The sequence below is a fragment of the Manacus candei genome, unplaced genomic scaffold (assembly GCF_025592945.1).
Source record: "Manacus candei isolate 608988 ecotype Guabito, Panama unplaced genomic scaffold, ASM2559294v1 h1tg000088l, whole genome shotgun sequence".
Lineage (NCBI taxonomy): Eukaryota > Metazoa > Chordata > Aves > Passeriformes > Pipridae > Manacus > Manacus candei.
In genome coordinates this window covers 3,441,655-3,461,076 of record NW_026138136.1, presented here as the reverse complement: position 1 = coordinate 3,461,076, position 19,422 = coordinate 3,441,655, and the positions used below count along the sequence as shown (strand labels likewise).

The following is a 19,422-nucleotide window of genomic DNA, read 5'->3' as shown; positions in this document are numbered from 1 at the left end:
ATCCGGCTCTCGGGTGCGGCGTGCGCGGCGCGGGCCGGGCGGCGCGGTGCGGTCCAGGCGGCGGCGGCGGCGGGGGATGCGCTGCCGGCGCGGGAGCCGCGGGGAGGTGACCGCCAGTAAGTACCGCTGCCCTGTGCGGGGAGACAGCTCGCCCGGAGGGAAAGCCGTATCGGGTCGGAGGAGTTTTAGTTAGGGCGTGTGCCTTGCCTTCGGGTTTCCCAGGATTTTCCTGATTGCTTGAACAAGGTAGAGAGGTTCCCTAAGGATACGGCCTCAGAGCTGCGAGGAAGTAATTACAGAATCAATTAGGTTGGAAAAGACTTCTGAGACCATCGAGTCCAACCTGTGACTGAACACCACCACGGCATGTCATGTCCAGTCTTTCCTTAAGCCCCTCAGGGACGGTGATTCCACCACCTCCCTGGGCAGCCCATTCCAATGTCTCATCATCCTTTCTGTGAAGAAATTTCTCCTGCTGTCCACCCTAAACTCCCCCAGGCACAGCTTTTTGTGTCCTGTCGTCCTCTCACTGGTTATCTGGGAGAGGAGGTTGACCCCCACCTGGCTACGACCTCCCTTCAGGTAGTTGTAGAGAGTGATAAGGTTACCCCTGAGCCTCCTCTTCTCCAGACCCTTCACTACAGTGAAATAACAGTTGAAACAGTTGCTCCTTTTGGTTCTTCTCTGTTTCTCTGGGTGACTGAGCGATACCTTAAGTGGCTTCTAAAAAGTGCCGTGCACAGCTTTATGTTAAAGGAAGCGTGCATCGATTTAAGATTGTTTTAATGTTCTGGGTTGTAAAAACCACGTTAGTGCATAAACTATTAGGAGCACTCAGCTCAGTCATGTTGGAGGTGGGCCAAGTGAAAATGTACAGAATCACATATTAATTAGGGTTGGAAGGGACCTCTGGAGATCATCTAGTCCAAACTCCCTGCCAGGGTAGGGTCACCTAGAGCAGGTTGCACAGGAACATGCTCAGGTGGGTTTGGAATATCCCCAGAGAGGGAGACTCCACCACCTCCCTGGGGAACCTGTTCCAGTGCTCTCTCACCCTCAATGTAAAGAAGTTCTCCCTCGTGTTGAGATGAAACTTCTTGTGGTTTGGTTTATGGCACTCAGCATCACTGAAAAGAGCCTGGCACTGTCCTCTAGGCATCTGCACTATTGAGATCTCCTCTCAGTCTTCTCCAGACTAAACAGGCCCAGCTCCCACAATCACTTCTCACGAGATAGGGTTGAAGTGAAAAACAACAGTTGTTTCAGTAAAATATTTACATAGTTTCATCAGCTGTATACAGTTTTTCCTGATGTCTTTCCACACAGTGGTTGCGAGGCTTTAGTTTTGTAACTGTTCTATCTCTCTATTTAGTGTATTACATATGAATTGTAAATGAATAGGCTTAGATTACCAATTTATTTCCAGAATATGTATTGCAAGGTAAACTGTGCTGCTTTGTTTTAGTAGAAGAAAGTATATTTTCTAAACCTCATCCCTTAAAAGAACTTAATTGACTTTGTTCAGGCATGTGCACACCTGTATTGTGAAGTTATTAATGCTAATTGGGAGCCAAACATTTCATCTTGTAGAGTGAGGCTTCCTAGATATCTCCATTAAAGCAGGCCTTGTAAGTGAAAATAACATTTATGTCAAAAGCTTCTAGCTATTTCTATATATCAAGTAGTGCAAAATCCTGTAATTCTTTCCTAAAAGTTGCATGTGATAAAAATCAAAAACTTCTAAACCCATAATTGTTATAGTTGGGACACTAAAGGACCCTTTTATTTTGGCACCCAACCCTTGAGTTTTTAAAAACCTTTTGTGTTGATAGGTTACTTATGCTAAATTTGTACTTTAGTTAAAGTGGTCTTACATATAACTTTTTAAGATGGCATACGAAAAGCAGAAATTAAGTTGTAGTCAAATCTTTGTGTAATCAGTTGTTTAAATTGTTTTAAAAGAATAGAAAATTACAGTTTAACTTAAAATATTCTTGAATTATTATCCTGATGATGTCTATATGAAATATTCTAATACAGGACAAATTTTCAGCTTGAGGTCCATTGGGAAAACCAGCTGTAGAATTCTATTTTCTAGAATTCTAGAGTGAATAATGATCACATCCACCAGAAAAGAATCACTGCTTGGATATATAATTTAGAAATTTCTGGGTTTGATCAGCTGTATTGTTGGGGGTTTTGGGTTGGACTGGGGATTTTTTTTGCTAGGTTTTTTTTTTATTTTAGAAGATTAAATAAAGGAACCTGTGGTGTAGTGTTTATAGGGGCTTTTTGGTGTGTTGATGTTTTGGGTTTTTTTAACCTGGTAGAAATAAGAGTATTTCGGTATCAAAGCAGATGAATCAAAGCCAAAAAACATTTAGAAACTTATGTGGGTTTTAATTTACTTTGGTTATTGTACCTCCATTCTAGTATATCTGTACAATTTAAAAGTGTAGTGACTAAGACTACCTTATTTCGTATGCCTTATTAAATATGACTTTGTTTCCCAGTCTTTTTTTACTCTATATGTGCCCATTTAACCTCTTCCCTCACTCCCCCTCCTTCCTTTTATCATTTTTTAAATGCACAGACTGGATTTTTCAGTGTATAGTGGAAGTTTTCTTAGGTTTGTGTCCTGCTGTTATTGGTGAAGGCTTGATTAAACCCATGATTGTACCTGTGCAGTCAGTGCTGTTAGTGATGGACTTGGTAAGCCATGTCCAAATGAAACGAAGCAGTTCGCTGAGATCCTTGCCTTGGCAAGAATCAATTATGTAAAAAATTGCTTCGTTGGCAGGAACTTTTCTAAAAAAAACAAACTCGGCAACTTAAATCTGATAAAGCAGTGGCAGGTGATGTGGCAGATTTTTTGGTGATGTTTTTCAATGAATTAGTTCTCAAGGCAAAGACAGCTAAAGGAGCAGCAGAATGTTTTCAGGACACTAGAAGAACAGCTGCACGGAATCAGTCTGCGTGACTGTTTAGTCTGGCATCTTGTCTCAGAAGTGGACACTAGTTTATGCATAGAAAAAAGAATAAAAACAATAACCTTTGTTAGGAAGTTACTGCTCTTCGGTGGAAGAGTTATTTTTGTTGTGTATATTATCAAATTAAAATTCTGAATATCTTTTTTGCAGAGAATCAGAATGACTAAAAAAAGGAAACGTCAGGAAGATTTCCAGAAAGTGAAATTTAAAGTTGGGAAAAAAAAGCCTAAACTAGAGAATGCAACTGATACTACCTTCAAAACAAAGGCCATACAAATTCCAGAGCAGCTTAAAGAAGATGGAGTGCTTCCTACACAGAATAGAAAACTTAACATCAAGGTATAGTGTGGCATTGCATTCTGAAATTACAGAAAGTTACTTGTCATTTATCTGGGTTTACTAGGTTTACCAGAGTTTAGGAAAAATATTTATTTTTAAAAAATTAAAAAGACTCCAGCAGGGTATCTGAATACGGCCTTGTTGTCCTTGACAATAATTTGACCCGTGAATTTAATGACTCAGTTTGCTGGATCACGTAACCCAAGGGAAAGGTTTTCATCAGTGTGGAAAACCAGTGGCACATTGATATAAGTGTCTAGGATTAACATTCAATTTTTGAAACCCTTGGATTGTAACTTAAAGGCAGGGTTTTAAGAAGCAGACTTCCTGAAATGATGCTTTAAAGAATCTTGTATTTCTTGGGGGGTGGTGGTGGTTTTGTTTTCCTTCCTTTGCGTTGTCTTCTGTCTCTTGCAGCTCTCTCCTTAAACTGAAGAAAGTTGTTGAGGCTGAGATTTTGTAGTTCTACTTTCGAGAACAAGAGTGAGAGGATTTACTTTTGGTCATCCCACTTTTGAGTCAGTAGGGTTGTGCATAAAGTTAAGAATGAGGAGTATCTAATGACCTGAAGGACAAGTCATAGTATCTTGTTTTTCCTGTCATTGAATTCTGATGATTTGTTCATTGCTGTGCTTTAAACTAATTCTGTGTTTGTTCTCAACATATTTGCTGTTATGAACAGCAGTACATCATAAGAATAGATTCTGTATTTTTTGAGTGTTTAAGAAAAATGAGCTGGAAATAGTTGGGGAAGTTTAAAGAGTTTCAAATAATAATGATAACAAGTATGTACGTTTGTTTCCTTTTAGGATCTGCTTTCACAGATGCATCACTATAGTCCTGGGGTTAAGCATAATGCACTTCTTGGACTCAAAGACCTCCTGTCTCAGTATCCATTTGTAATTGATGCACACCTTTCCAATATAATAAGTGAGGTGGCAGCTGTGTTTACAGACAAAGATTCTGGTGTCAGAAGAGCAGCTGTTCACCTGCTGCAGTTCTTGGCTTCAAAAATAAGAGCGGAACAGATTGCTCCATTTTTTCCTTTGGTAAGTGCCCATCTCTCTAGTGCCATGACTCATATCAGTGAGGGAATTCAGGAAGATTCATTGAAAGTCTTGGACGTTTTATTGGAAGCATACCCAGCTCTTCTTACAGACCGCAGTGTTATATTGTTGAAGAATTTTGTAGAGCTTATTTCTCACCAGCAACTCTCAAAAAAACTGAAAAGCAGGGACAAACTTTCCTGGATGCTTTCTGTTAACCCAAATCGCAGAGTAACTTCTCAGCAGTGGAGGTTGAATGTACTTACCAGGCTCAAAAAGTTTCTCCAAGCAGTGGTAGATGGATCCAGTGAAATAGAGGATGAAGGGCTTCAAGAGCAAAAGGACAGCCCTCATTCTGTGAGGAACCCAATTTGTATAAGTTGGAAGCTCCATGCAAATAATCAGCAACATATACAGCTGTTTGAAAATGGTGGCTTACGACCAAAGATCAACTCATCATTTAGACTGAGGTGAGAAAATGTTAACTAATTTGGGAATTAATGTCAATTTCGTGATCACAATTTAATTTGTTTGTTTTGGGATTGTCCCTTAGCTGTATTTTAGGACCTTTAATGTAATGTGCAGTCTTACTGCACAGGCTTGAAAATACCTAGCAGGTAACTGTGCTATGTGTATATCATGAACTTTCCAATTATAAAAGCTTTATTTTATGCTATTCGTAACAGTTTTGGATGACCAACTCTATTAGGGTGTTTTTGGAATGCAAACTGACTACTTGCAGGTTGTTGCAGGATATCCAACAGACCTAGGGACAAGCAGGCAAATTTCTTTACATTAAATGTAAACTTGTTTATGATAATGAATTTTACTGAACTTTTGTACTTTTACCTTCAAGAGTCTATCATAAGCTTAGAAGTCTATTTTCTTTGACTATAGCTCCTTTTAAAAAGTACAGCATGGTAAGAAGTGTCTGGTGGTATGAAGTTCTGCTGAATTTCCAGTTCTAGATATTTTTAATCATGGGGATTTATACCTTCACTGTGGATAAAAGATGTCTCATCTGAGATAGGCTGATGAATATGGAAGAAAGTGTAGTGTGCTTAGTGACAGAAATGTCTGTGTGGGTTTTAGTAGTACTCTAAACAGATGTGAGCTGAAGTTAAAGGAGAAATAAATAATTGTTTTTATTTCTTTTGCTCCTTTCTGATTCATCTGCTAGAGAGGAACCTCCCATCCTGCTTTATGGTACTTTTTAAAGGTTGGCATCTTCATGTATATGCATTACTGTAGATATTAACATACCTGCTGGTAGGAGACCTGGAACAATGGCTTGAAAAATGGAAGCAGGTTAGTTGTTACCTGTAGATACCAAGGTGGTTTGAAGAGAAACCACAATCTTTATTTGACTGCTGGAGAAGACTGAATAAAAGGTTCATTTTAGTGGTTATGTGTGAAATTCCAGTAGTGAAAAGTTGCTCTGGTGATTTTTGTATTTGCCACTGAAATCTTTTCTAATAATCTAAAGATGTTTAACTCTGTCACTTCCAATCCCAAATTCATCTAGGAGATCAGTGGCAAAAAAAGGGTATAAACCCCACTGCCTAATCCATTGCTATGTCCGTCTTATATTTTTGAATAGATGAAGTGCAGGAGGAGAGGTGTTCTGTTTGAATAGCACAGGTGTTAGCCTGAATTAGCAAGTGTTTCCCATCTCTGTCATGGAGAGACAGACATGACCATCCATTAGTGTTCTCCTAGGTTTCCTTTCTGTAGGTAGCATTACTTGTGGGAAGAATAGGCAACCTACTAAGCTCAGTAAAATGTGCAGTTTATTCTCATAAAAGTGGTTTTTAGCATAGGTGTGTTCAGTCATGACCAGCAGTATCAGCTGCAGGTAAAATTTTATCTGGAAACTAGGCTGGTGAAGCCAACTTAAAGCAGGGGAAGGGTTCAGTGCTGAGCACAAAACAGCCTTATTGACTTCATCTTTGCAGTCAGAAGCACACAATCGTGGACCACTGTGTATCAGAGGATTCTTGTATTGTGCCCTGAGTGATATGCAGTGTGTGATATACCGTGCCCTGTAATAGCTGAAGATGCATTGTATCCAAGGTCTAGGAAAGTAAACTTTACATCTGGTATCACCTGAACTGGATTCCGCTTTTCTGAGGAACTAGATTTTGGTGAAACGTCGTGATCCACTTCTGGTTATAAATACTTTCAAAAAGATGTTTGCAAGCATGAGAAGGAGCCAGAAGAATATAAGGAAACATGGCTAGAATCCAAGGCGAGATTGGCAAAGCAAGTGGATGGCAGCAGAAAAGAAGAATAGAAAATGGAAGGATCATCTGCAGAAGGTACTAAAATGTTCTCATTTTATTGCAATTTTGTGTATTTTTGCTATATTTTTCACAAAGGGCCAGTACAGCTTGTTTTAGTGGTTATGTGTGCAATTCCAGTGGTGAAAAGTTACCGTGGTGGTTTTTGTATTTGCCACTGAAAACTTTCCTAATAATCTAAAGATGTTTAATTCTCACTTCCAATCCCAACTGTGGCCTTTTATGGGCATTCCCAGGCCTTTGCTGTGACCAGTACTGCAAGGACAGAAATTAATTCTAATAAGAGGTGCAATACTCAGACAATGTGTGTGTGTGTGTGTATGTTTAAAGAAGTCACAAACTGTAAGTAACTATTTGCAGTGTTGTGTGCATACTGATGGCCTCATCACTAATACTGCAAGTAAGTTTCAACTTTATTCTTTAAAAAGTAGGCTTCCAAACACCATAACAGTATGCTAGATTGTTAAAGTTCCTGTATCTTTCTAATCTTGCAAGTTCATTGGGTAGGGATGACACCTCATTGATAATCTAGTGGTTATGAAAAGAGATTTTCAGAATCAGTTTGGGGTATTAATGTTTAATAAAAAGGATAGATTCTGAGTTTCGAATGCTGGGTGATTCAGTGATGCAAGTCTTAAGACTTAATTATCTTCTGTTGTGTGCTAGGTCTTCCTACTGTGTATAAATTAAAATTGCAGTGAATTAGGAGACTGTCAGAATGTATCCTCTGCATTATGTGCTGACTGTGCTGTTTTTGCATCAAACTCATTTCAGGTGTGGAAAAATGGAAAGCCTTCACAACTTTTTGGATTGGAAGTGGTGCTGGAGAGAAACAGTAGACCTTCAGATTCTGCTAAGAAAGGGCAAAAGGAGGCTGGAGAGAAAAGCAAAGACTTGAGAGGCCGAAATGGAAGCATATTCAATACCTGTATGGTGTGACGTGTACATCAGATAGAAATGGAAAATGCAGTACTCAGTGTTCACTGCAATTGGCAGTACACACAGGAAAGAAGGACAGTAACCTGGCTTAAATTGCAAGCCATAAAAACTTACGAACTTCCAGTTACTTTTCCTGTTTTAAGGAAAACAAGTTGTTTCTTTATTTTCTGTTTCTTTTACATTTTCTCGACTTTGCTTTGCTGAATTTTTATGTTCTTAGTCAAATGACAGATATTTTACACGTTTTTCATTTGTTTGGTCCTGCTTTATAAAAGTAGTGGCATTTTAAAGAAAAATTACATCTTAAGGGGTATGCAAACACTTTGCAACCCCTCTCAATAGTATTTCATACTGATATGAAGCTAATATGCTTTGTAGTGTTTCTAAGAGCCACCTTACTGTTAAAGAATAGTGATAACAGATATGTGACAAAAAGATTAATTGACATCAAACCTTCCCAGTTCCAGTGAACCTGTATTGCTAAGGATATTGTACTCATCAAATAAATACTGGATAGATTACTTTATATTTTGTCATCATCTGTTACTGGCACTTAGATTTTATTTACCGCTTTTGTTGTTAACTTTGAATGTGTGGCATAGTCTTATCTTGAGAGATAGGGGCTGCTTTTTCAAGAGTGCATGAAAACTGAGCTAAGTATTCTTACCCAAATGCTTTCAACAGCTGGGAGGGAGTATCTCTTTTGGCATGAATTCTTCCATTTTCCATTACTTGTTTCAGAAAAGTACTGAAACAGTGTGTGTGTTACACTTTTGTAGGAACCTTCAGGTGTTGCCAGCTTCTTAGGTTTCAGGCCCTGTTCACTATTTAATGGGGAGATTTTTGTGTTCCAGAAATAGATTGCTTGAGTTTCAGAGTTCTGCTGTAATATCAGGTATTCTTTGTGGAGAAATTATGAAAGACTACTACTTCAGAACCATTTCAGCCAATTACTGACATTTCAGACTCTCAGCTGGGTGTGTAATCCTGTCATGGCATAGCATTTACAGGACAGCTGCACTTTTTCAATGAGATCATAGTCTTGGCATCAACTAGCTTGTCCAGTGATGCTTTAGAATTCATTGTGGTTATAACTGGAAGGTGGGATTGGTCTACTGTGTCTTAAGATGACTGAGAGTTAAAAAGTAAGATAGAAGCATTCATCCTAAACTCTTTACTGTGAGAAACTGGTGTCTGTTGCAGTGTCTGCAGCATAGAAGGGACATAAAGCAACAAAAAAGGGACAAATGAACTGATTTAAATTTACTAGATATGTTGGTTGCTGCAGCTAATGTTAAACTGTATAAAATATTAAGATAGCTGATAGTTGTAGTAAGTGCTAACAATATTTTTTTTCTTATGACCAGTTATGTTTTCGCTTGTCCATTTATTTTGTGGAGCTTTAAATTCTTCTATCTTGCCTGCATTGAAAAAGAGCTTGTATTTATCTCACACTTTCTTTTTATTCCTTCTTCCTTCACCTTTTACAGTTTGTTAAAACCTAGGGGTTTTTTTGTTTTAGTCATTTTCTTGAGATACCAATTTCAACCAGAGAGAAATGACAGAATAAAATTTTCTCTTACGTGCATTTTGTAGATGATTGCAACAACATGAGAAATGTAGCTTCATAGAAGGATATAACTAATTGGATAATTTAGAAATGACAGGATGAGTTTGGAAAACTGCTTTACCTCCTTCAATCCAATATGAAATTAAAATACTGTAAACAGAATTTCTCAGCGTGTCTGTATAAAGAAAGCAAATAGTTTTCAGATCCTATTTTGAGTGTATATGTAAAGAAAAATCACTTGGAGAACACTGAAATAGAAAGGAATTTAACAGGAGGCTCAGTGTACCAATTTTATGTATGTTATGATAGGAATTCCCTGCTATGAATTAGAAAAAAAATCAAAACTATTATAGACTATATCTTCATTTTTTTAATGTCTTTAAATGATCTTATCAGATAATTCTAATAATTTTCCATCTAGTTGCTTTCCAGAGCATTCTGGCTAAACATCAGGTCAGAACCAAAGTTATATTTTTGCAGAAATATTTTTTCCCTACTAATATGAAAACCATTGTGTTTATTATAGCTGGAGATCGTTATTACCTGTAATAAACCTCATGCATTTGACAATACCTTCTAGTCAGTTCCATTATTTTGCTTTAAGGAGCTTGAAGATTTTTTTATATTTTGTTGTGCTGAGTACAGTGAATTCTTACCTGTTGCTTGAAGGTAATATGATAATGCAAATCATATTTCTCCACTTAATAGACTTTGCATATAACAATGGGGAAAGAAATACTGAAATCTAAGAAGTTATTACAGAGGTCCACAAACTTGCAGAGAAACCGGGGAGGTTTGTTGTAAATGGTTTGAATTCCCTTTCTTCCATACTGAAATATCCAGCAAGAAAGCCAGCAAAAAATTTAATGTGTTAAGAAAGTAATTTTTCCTGTTATTGAGAAATCAGGGAAGTGATATTACTGTAATTTTTTTTTAGAGGTGTGATCTTTATCTTTTATCTTTTTTTGCTTCTGTTGTTTAGGTCTCTGACAAGTGTAATGGACAGTGCAGAAAAAGGCCTGTCCTCGGCTGAAAACTTGAAAGGTTTTATTGAGATAATAATTCCATTACTGATTGAGTGCTGGATTGAAGCATCTCCTGCACAATCAGCTCCCATTCTTGGAAACCTTTTGGAATCAGAATCTCAGCAGCTTATGCAGCAAGTGCTTAGTATAATACATTTGTTGTGGAAGCTCACAAAGCGACATGATGAAACATACAAAATGGTAAGGGAGAAATGATCCGTGGCATAATGATGACACTTCTTTTTGTTTTGATTAGGGACTAGTGATTTGGTGATTGGAAGTAGTGAAAATACTTTATTAGGAGAGAAAAAGCCTAGGTGTTGAGTAGAATTTGAATTTGGATTTTGTTAAGTCTCTTACTCTAGAAAAGAATCTGTTGAACTGAGCAATGAGTTCACTTATAGTCTCTAGGAATCCTCCTTGACAGACTGCAGCACAAAAGCTTTTGAAACTGTAAGTGATATTGGAGAAGAGGAGCATTTTGTCTCCCAGATAACCTCTAGAATATAATTTTGAACAAAGTGTAGAACAGAGTTGTTTGTTCCTTGTTTCTATGTGTTGAAACATTTTTTTATGTGTGGGTGGAAATGAACAAACCCTAAATGGTTGGAAAGCTAGGAGGTAAAGATGGTGTGAGATCCTGTAATTGCTTGGTGCAATTTGTGTTGCTGTGTCATGATTGGTAGGATCATAAGACATCAAATCAAAACCTAAATAAGCATTTTGGAAAATATTTGTGAATTTTTTTGACCTAGTTATTTTCTGTCTTTTACCCTGATAAATGAATTCATTTTTTTTTTTGGGGGGGGGCTAACTTTTGCTGTTCTTCCAAAGACTTTGCATATTGAAAAGAGAACATGATTTCCTTTTTGGCTACTGAGAGTAGTTGGAAGGAATGTCTTGACAACTCGTTGCTTTACCTGTGTATACAACTGTAGGTTCCTTTGCTAAACAAAAAACTACACATAGATGGCTTATTGGAAAATATTTGTGAAATCATTACATTAGACTAAAGTTACCCAACATATGTGGCCTGAGTGTGTCTGAACATACATGTTCAGCGTGTCTGAACAAAATATGCTGTTCCCCTTGTTCCTTTTCCTCTTTCCTAGAGGGCCTCTTGGAAGCAGGCAAAAGGCAGGGACTTGGCCAGGTAATTGTCTATGGCAGACTACTGCCCCTAGCCTTTTTCTTAAGGGTACTGCAGAGCTAATGCCCTTAGCCATAGAGTGCCTGCATTTTGGTCACATGAAAGATGTGCTCCTGTGTCAAGATGTGAACTGTTTTGGATACACACACAGTTGAGTTATAACCTTAGGATGTTTGAGGAGGGAAAAAAATTCTGAGGTTCATACAACTTGGTTTTTGTGGAGCATATTTCATTTTAGATAAGATAAATGGTTTATTTTGTCTTTTTCTGTATAGTGAACTTTATATACAAAATACATTCAAGTGGCTCAGTTTCGAAATGAAAGCTTTGCTTATTTAATAGCTCTTGGGCTTACAGGCCAAAGTGGAAAACTACTCTGAATATGCTTAGTGGAAAGCTATTGATCTTTGAAATAGTTTAATGGACATCCTCTGTTCTTAATAGTTGAATATCTAAAAGATTATTCTACCTGATAAATTTGATAGCAATGCAGGCTTTTTAGGTGAATTTTGCTGGACACTTTGTAGAATGGTGACTATGAGTGTCTGCTAACCCACAAAGTAAAATTGTTTTAAAATATTGAATCCTTTTTCTGTAAGGATAGCTTTTCTACTGAAAACTGTTTTGTCAGTGGGCTTTCAAGTACAAGTACATAAATGGTAGGGAAAGATAAAAGCAGTATTGGAATGTATCTTAATGGAAAACTCAGGACAGTCACTGCAAATTAATCAGATTTCACTGTGATTTTAAGTACTGATAAATTGATACAAAGGCATTTTCAAATCACATCTATAACTGAGTTTAGTATTGCATATATCTACATTAAGAAAATATACTGGTCCAGTTGGGATTAAATGTTGCTCAGCTTAATTTACATCATCATTTCACTCCCTTGTTTTGTGGACCTGTGGGTTCATGCACAGGACTTCACATTTGCATCTGAAAGTAAATATATATATAAAATTTGGAAACAGAAGCTGATATTCCTGCTTTTTATTCATTCCAGTAATGGATTTTGGAAAATGATTGTGTTGATGTATTGCACTTACTACCATGTTTTCTGTCTATCATCTGCTTTCCTTAACAGGAACTATGGCTTCGAATGAATTACCTTGTTGATTTCAAGCACCACTTCATGCGTCATTTTCCTTATTCTGTACAAGAAACAGTAAAACACAAAAAGAAAGAGTCATTCAAAGGGTAAGAATAAAATCAACATCATGTAACAGCTTTTAATTTCATAAGAGAACTGAGGCAATGTGAGTCATATGCTTTATCGAGTATCAAGGTTTTAATGTTGGAAAAGAAAACTTTTTATTGTGTATTGGTTGAAGATCTGTAGAAAAGTTTTTATAGGAAGGTAGCATTGCTTTCAGTTGGAAAGTTTTGGTTGTTCTTTATGAAAGTATTGTATAGGAAGTCATCTGAATAGCCTCCAGTAGAAACTGAAATGCTGCCTTGGGGAAATTATTGAAGTCTTTTTTTTTTGAATATATTCTTTTATTGAACTCTTGATCTGGAATTTGCATATTACTGAATGATGGCTGTGTTAGTCTAACTAGTTTCATATTTCTGCATGTTTTCTTCAGCTGACTGCTGAATTACATGAAAGCATAGTTCAAACATTATTTTTCATGTGCAGTCTTCTAGAGTTGCATTACAGGGCTGGGTAAGCACAGCTAGGAGGCGAGATAGGACACACTGTGGTATTCCTATATGGCAAAGCAGTACTGGAACAGGAGAAGCCAAACTCTTACACATTTTTTCACTGTTGGGTTATCAGAGTAGATGCACCAATTCTGTGCAGGCCAGTAGCAGGTTGTCTCCCCTCTCAGCTCTCAGATGTGAGACTATATTCATGCAAAGTGTTCTGAAATAATTCTGCACCTTTGCAGTCTATGGAGAACACTGGTGTGTGCACAAGAGGTATCAACTGCTGTCCATTTTTATTTCAAAAATAATTTTTTTTTAATATTTCTGTTTTCCCCCCCTCCTCCCTTTAGCCACAAGAACTGTATGACATCCTCAAACAATGTAGACCATCTTTTACTGAACTTAACCTTGTGTGACATAATGGTTTCGCTAGCAAGCACTTCAACTCTTCAGACAGACTCTGGTTGGCTGGACATGATAAGGAAATTTGTGACAGATACTCTTCAGGATGGCAGCAAGCTGAATAGCAAACAGGTGAACAGATTGCTTGGTGTGACTTGGAGACTAATGCAAATACAGCAAAACAAAGGTAAGATGAATAGTTTCTGAAAAACAAAATTATGCACTGACAAAGAGCTTGAATTATTCTAGCATTTTCAGCTCGCTGCAGCTTATCCTCAGTTGTTACATCATAATGTATTTTGTCATAGAGGTAAATTGAATTTCATGGTAATATCCCTGTGTGTATAGCATTGAAAACTTTATTTTTAGGAGTGCTCTCATACTGTTGATAAGCAAAGTATGAATATATTTTTGTACCTGTTTCCTGTTTTTACTTCTGAAGATACTCTTATAAATGGGAATATGAGCTTTATGTTGAAGAAGTAATTACTAGGATGTAGAGATGCATGATACTTTAATAGTCCAAACCTTTTCTAAAATCATTAACTGGTAGACTCAGTACTGTCAGATGACCATTCCAGTTCTTTGATGGTATAAAATGCCAGGGTAGTTCTGATGGAAGTTGCTGTTGAATCTTTTCCAAGGTATTTGATCTGAATCCTTTTCCAAGAGAAAATATTTCCAGCTGTGACTCGCAGGATCAGTACAGTATTTTGGCTTACCTCTTTCTTTTTAAGTACTACTTGGCTATATTCCGAATGAGACGGTGTCTATTTAGTGGTTGAAATAGAAATTCTTTAAGAAAGGAATTTTTCAGTAAATTTAAAAGTGGCAGTAGTCTTTTGTCTTACCGGTCTGATAGAAGTGAATTCCACAGCCACACAACCAAATAGTTTATAGAAAATGCTTTGCCCTTAGCAACAGATTTCATTGTTAAGAGTTGCAAGATGAAAAATGTCAAATGTCCCTCAAATATATTTTGGCAGTTAGTCCTTCCAAATCCATTTTAATTGGGAATCTGTCTATTCCTATGTCCCTGGTGACAAAGATAATAACTAATCATTCCTATCTGCACTTCAAATTTAGCTTTGTGTTGAAGGGAAATAATAATCGAGAGTCAGAGCCTTTCTCACTAGCTGAGCTAAGGTAGAGGAGTTGCTGCTCAGGAGAGCAGTTTCCAAACTATTGTCAGACTGATAAATCAGATACTTCAGGCTTTTCCTTGTAATGAAACATTGATTTATTTTTTTTAACTTTGTCAGCCAAACTTTTACCAAGTAGTAGATAATGGCTTGTGTTTTTCTACCCCAACTGGCCATTTTAGTGCAATAATTTTCCTCAGGAATCCAGAAAATAAGTGAACACTAAAAAGAGTTTAAATTAAATTGTGAAAGATTAATATGTATGGATCTTCTCTGCTGATCCTGTAAAGGTTCAGTGAGAAATTGGTTATCTCACAAATCTCTATCTATTTGTATGAATGGTTTATCTCATCCCTTCAACATAATCCTTGTGCAGTACTAAAAACCTGACCAGATGTCAGATTACAGTTAATCTACTATCTGGAGAGAAAATACAGCCTTGACATACTGGAAAAATGGCCTCATGGTTCAACAAGGAGAAGTGTGGAGTCATATACCTGAGGGGGAACAAGCATGTACCTGTACATGCTGGGGGCTGACCAGCTGAAAGTAGCTTGGCAGTAAAGGACCAGGTGGAGCCAGCAATGGGCCCTTGCACAAAGAAGGCGGTGATGTCCTGGGCTGCATTAGGAGTGTTGACAACAGGTTGAGGGAGGTGATCCTGCCTCTCTGTTCTGCACTGGTAAGGCCACTCCTGAAGTGTCCAGTTTTGGGCTCCCCAGTACAAAAGAGGCGTGGATATATGGAAAGATTCCAGCAAAGGACCATGAAGATGATGAAGACACTGGAGTACCTCTTCTGTGAGGAAAGGCTGAGAAATCTGGGGCTGTTCAGTCTGGAGATAAGAAGTTTCAGGTTCTCATCAGCATATGTAGATATCTGAAGTAAAGGTGCAAAGAAGAGGGAGCCAGGCTCTTTCCAGTGGTGCCAGTGACAGGACAAATGGCACTGGGCACAAACTGAAACACAGGAGATGCTGTCTGAACATCGGGAACACACTTTTCATGTTAGGGTGACCAAATGCCATCCTTGAAGATATTCAGAAGTTGGACCAGATGACCTCAAGGTTCATTCCCACTTCAACCATTATGTGATTCTGAGGAAAAGACACTTCCTTTTTTTTTCTGATGGTGCTCTAGAAATTTTGTACTTTGTATTGTCAGATGGTACTGCAAAAAAAATAACTCTAATTTGTTTAGAACCTATCTGACATTGGGGAATATAAAGGCCTGGAAGGGTATGTGTTTTTTAGAAGACAATGCAAAATTAAAAATGAGCCATTACAATAAAAAAAAAATTTAGTGTCTTGCCAGTGGCCTCTTGAGGTACGTATTTTCTGATTAATTAGCCAGGGTAACTTGGATCCAGCTGGTTCAGAGACAGGGAGAGCTAGTAAGGTTAGTGTGTATAGCAGGGACAAAGGGATAGTACAGAGAGAACTGAAAGCACCATGACAGTGAGGTTTGGGGGAGCATAGGTGAGGAGTAAAGCGAAGATTGTTGGGAGGTTATTGCACTAGGGGAAAAGGATGTGGAGATAGCTGTGGAAAGCAGGAATTTGTTGGTTCTCAGCTACCACGCAAACCTGTGCACTGTTTTGTCTTCAAGAAGTTCTGAAGTTTTCACTCACACGTTGTCTCTATTCTTTTGTCTGGCTCTTTCACAAGCTACACAAGAAGGTGGTGTTTCAATGGTTTAGAATTCAGTCAAGTGGTTACTTTAAAACATTTTGGTACTTCCCTCTGGAGTTTAATGTAGACAGCTGTAGATAAAAATAGCTCTTCTATGTATGTATAAAGTCAGAAGATTAAGAACTACTACTTCAGATTTTTATACTTTTTTTTTTCTAGTGGCAACAGAACCCTTGATAAAAGCAGTATATACACTATACCAGCAAAGGAATCTCCTCTTTCCAGTTCGTACATTGCTTTTGAAATTTTTTAGCAGAGTTTACCAAAAAGAAGATTTGAGGAGTCAAAGAATCAGGTAAAAAAAAATTGCATACTCTTTTTCATTTCAAAATAGCATATTTATTTCAGAAGTGAGAATACTGAATTTGTATGTAGATGTTATAAAACTTCATTTTGAATCTGTTTTGACACTGTGTCGCTGAAATTTGAAAGTTTGGGTACTCTGTGAGATGGACATGTGTATTATCTTAGTTGTCTGTCTTAGCTAAAGTACTAGTTAGATCTTCATGATGAAAATTTAACTGGAAGTACACAGCTGCAAGCTCATTGTTTCCGGCTGTGTGGTGGTCAGTAGATGTGTCAAGAGTGTGCAGCTGTAGCCATAGAGCATTTCCACTACTGCAGCTTGTGGTCATGGACTTGTGACTTAGTGCTTTTGCTGGTTCTGGTAGAGCCTGTCTAGCCTTTTGTACTTATTTTCTCTGAGAAAAGTATTCTGTTGTTTTGGGTGTGTGGTTCCAAAGAGACCAGGTTTAAGAAAGTGTTCTTGTCGTTCTGGGCTCCCAGTTTCGTGCATCTATTAGATATCTGTCTTGCTTCAAGTAAGAGAAGATCATTCTCTATATTACTGTTATAACACTTTTTCATCGTCAGATGTGTCCAGATTGTCTCCAAATCTTAACTTTTCTGGTAGGTATTTTTCAGCCAAGTCATCTAGTTCCAGCTACATAAAAACCTTAAACACAGATCAGGCTGCATCAATCTTAGCTTGTTTGGGAACTGCAAAGGGATGTAAGATCCTAGAATCAAAGGATGGTTTGTGTTGGACCTTAAAGTTCATCTAGATCCACCCCCCTGCCAAGGACAGGGACACCTTCCACTAGACCAGGTTGTTCAAAGCCCATCCAACCTGACTTTGAACACTTCCAAGGATGGTGCATCCACAACCTCTCTAGGTAACGTGATCCAGTGCCTTACCACCCCCCCAGTGAAGAATTTCTTTCTAATAGATGATCTAAACCTTCTTGCTTTCGGTTTGAAGCCATCATTACAGGCCCTTGAAAAAATTTCCTTCCGGCCTTCTTGCAGGTCCCCTTTAAGCACTGGAAGGCAGCTCCAAGGTCTCTCCAGAGCCTTCTCTTGTCCAGGCTGAGTAACCCCAGCTCTCTCAGCCTGTTTTTGTAGGAGAGGTGTTCCAGCCCTCTGATGGTCTTCATAGCCTCCTTGGACTTGCTCCAGCAGGTCCATGTCCTTCTTTTGCTGGGAACCCCAAAGCTGGATGCAGTATTCCAGGTGAGGGTCTCACCAGCATGGAGTAGAGGAGCAGAATCACCTCCCTCAACCTGCTGACCACACTGCTTTTGATGCAGCCCAGGGCACAGTTGACTTTCTGAGGCATGTGGTAAGATCATACCCATGATACCTGTTTCTGCTACTAGGTAAAAATATCAAAGGTCAGGACTCCCAGAAGTCCTGGCATCCACTACCACAGTGAAGCTTTGGGAAAGTAGTTCACTTCTGCAACTTCTTTGCTTTGTTGTATCTTGTGTTGTGGTAATGCCTGCCTACATGTAATTGGATCTACAGCCAGAAATATCCAAAGCTATGCTCTGAACATTATAAAAAGCATGTGGAATTCAAAAGATAGAGAAAAAACCTTGGGAATATCTTATTTTTCTCCTTTCATCTAGAGTGAAAAAGAGATTTTTTCATACTGACTAATTTCCCCGAGGTTACATAACTACTGTTTTCTGTACTTACCTGGAAGTCTTGAGCATCTCATTCAGTTTCATGTGATTATCTGGATAGCTCTAACTTTCTATCTTTAGACATCACAAATAGCGGTAGTTTTCTTGCTGTTCCTCTTAACCTTCTACATGGAACTGTGATATTATTAGTAACAGAAGAGTGACATCTCAAAAATTTTTTGCGAAAAAGTATAGTTACACCTGTGTCTGACAAAACAATTTAAGACAATATTTGTGTACAGTACGGATCCATTTCTTTCCTTTAGAAACAAGTGGGTTTTTTTTAAATTTCTTCAAAATGTGGTCTGTTCTGTGGATTCTGGATGATGTTCATGTTGTTCCATTCAGTTTGACGTCACAGTTCCTTCAGCCCTTCTGTGACTGTTCTCCTCATTCTTTTTTTTTTTCTCAAGCTTGTCAAGAGCAGTCTAAGAGGAACAGAATTCATATTGGAGCATAGTCCAAGAACTTTTGTGTGAATGTTTATTTTTTAGGTGTATCTGATTCAAAGGCAAAATCTGAACTTTTGATCTGTTGTTGCCTTGTGACAAAAACCTTAATTTATTACAAGATTCAGAATTAAGTTTTGTCTTGATGTTTTAGTTCTCTTAACCCTTAATCACTGCACACATATGTGTAGTCACTGTGTGTATATATGCATATATTGTGTGGGTGTGTGCACATATGGATATCTATACTGGTAGTATCTTGCTATAGGAAGAAGATAAGAATTACTTGTCCGTAGTACTCTAAGCTTCCAACCATTTGAAGACTGTACTTCCACACTTCGGGACTTCTTAGTATCACTCACTGGGTGCCTATTTCATGAGCTTTTCTGATCATTCCTTAGACTGGTCTAAATCAAGAGCAACTGCAGCATCCTCTGTCAAGGTGTGACAAAACTCAGCTGTCTGAAGACCAACTTCCTTTTGTTTGTTTTTGATCCTGGCTCCTTCTGGCTTCATTTGATACCAGCACCTGCTTTTTTCTGTGGGAAGAGGAGCAAATGTTTTATTCCCTTACACTATTTGCATGTCAAGTGATTTGAGACATCTGAGCCCACCTCCAGCTCACCCACTTCAGTTGTTTGTTCTCCAGGCTTTTCCTACTGTTGAACAATTCATATCTCTATGCAAGGCCCTTCCCTCTTATGTCATGGCTACTTAATTTCCTTGAAAAGTTGTGGTGAGGATTTTGTCCTGTCTTTTG

At 38.1% G+C, this 19,422-nt stretch overlaps 1 protein-coding gene across 1 annotated transcript in view; it reads left to right on the top strand.

The window, feature by feature from the left end:
* The window catches only part of TEX10 (testis expressed 10), a 52,066-nt gene continuing 32,644 nt past the window's right edge, over positions 1–19,422 (top strand). Inside the window, exons 1-7 of the mRNA XM_051812707.1 lie at positions 1–116; positions 3,141–3,329; positions 4,139–4,845; positions 10,167–10,410; positions 12,447–12,559; positions 13,363–13,601; positions 16,406–16,541. Coding sequence (XP_051668667.1) covers positions 3,150–3,329; positions 4,139–4,845; positions 10,167–10,410; positions 12,447–12,559; positions 13,363–13,601; positions 16,406–16,541 — 1,619 coding nt within the window. The 5' untranslated portion in view covers positions 1–116; positions 3,141–3,149. The remainder of the gene's footprint in view (positions 117–3,140; positions 3,330–4,138; positions 4,846–10,166; positions 10,411–12,446; positions 12,560–13,362; positions 13,602–16,405; positions 16,542–19,422) is intronic.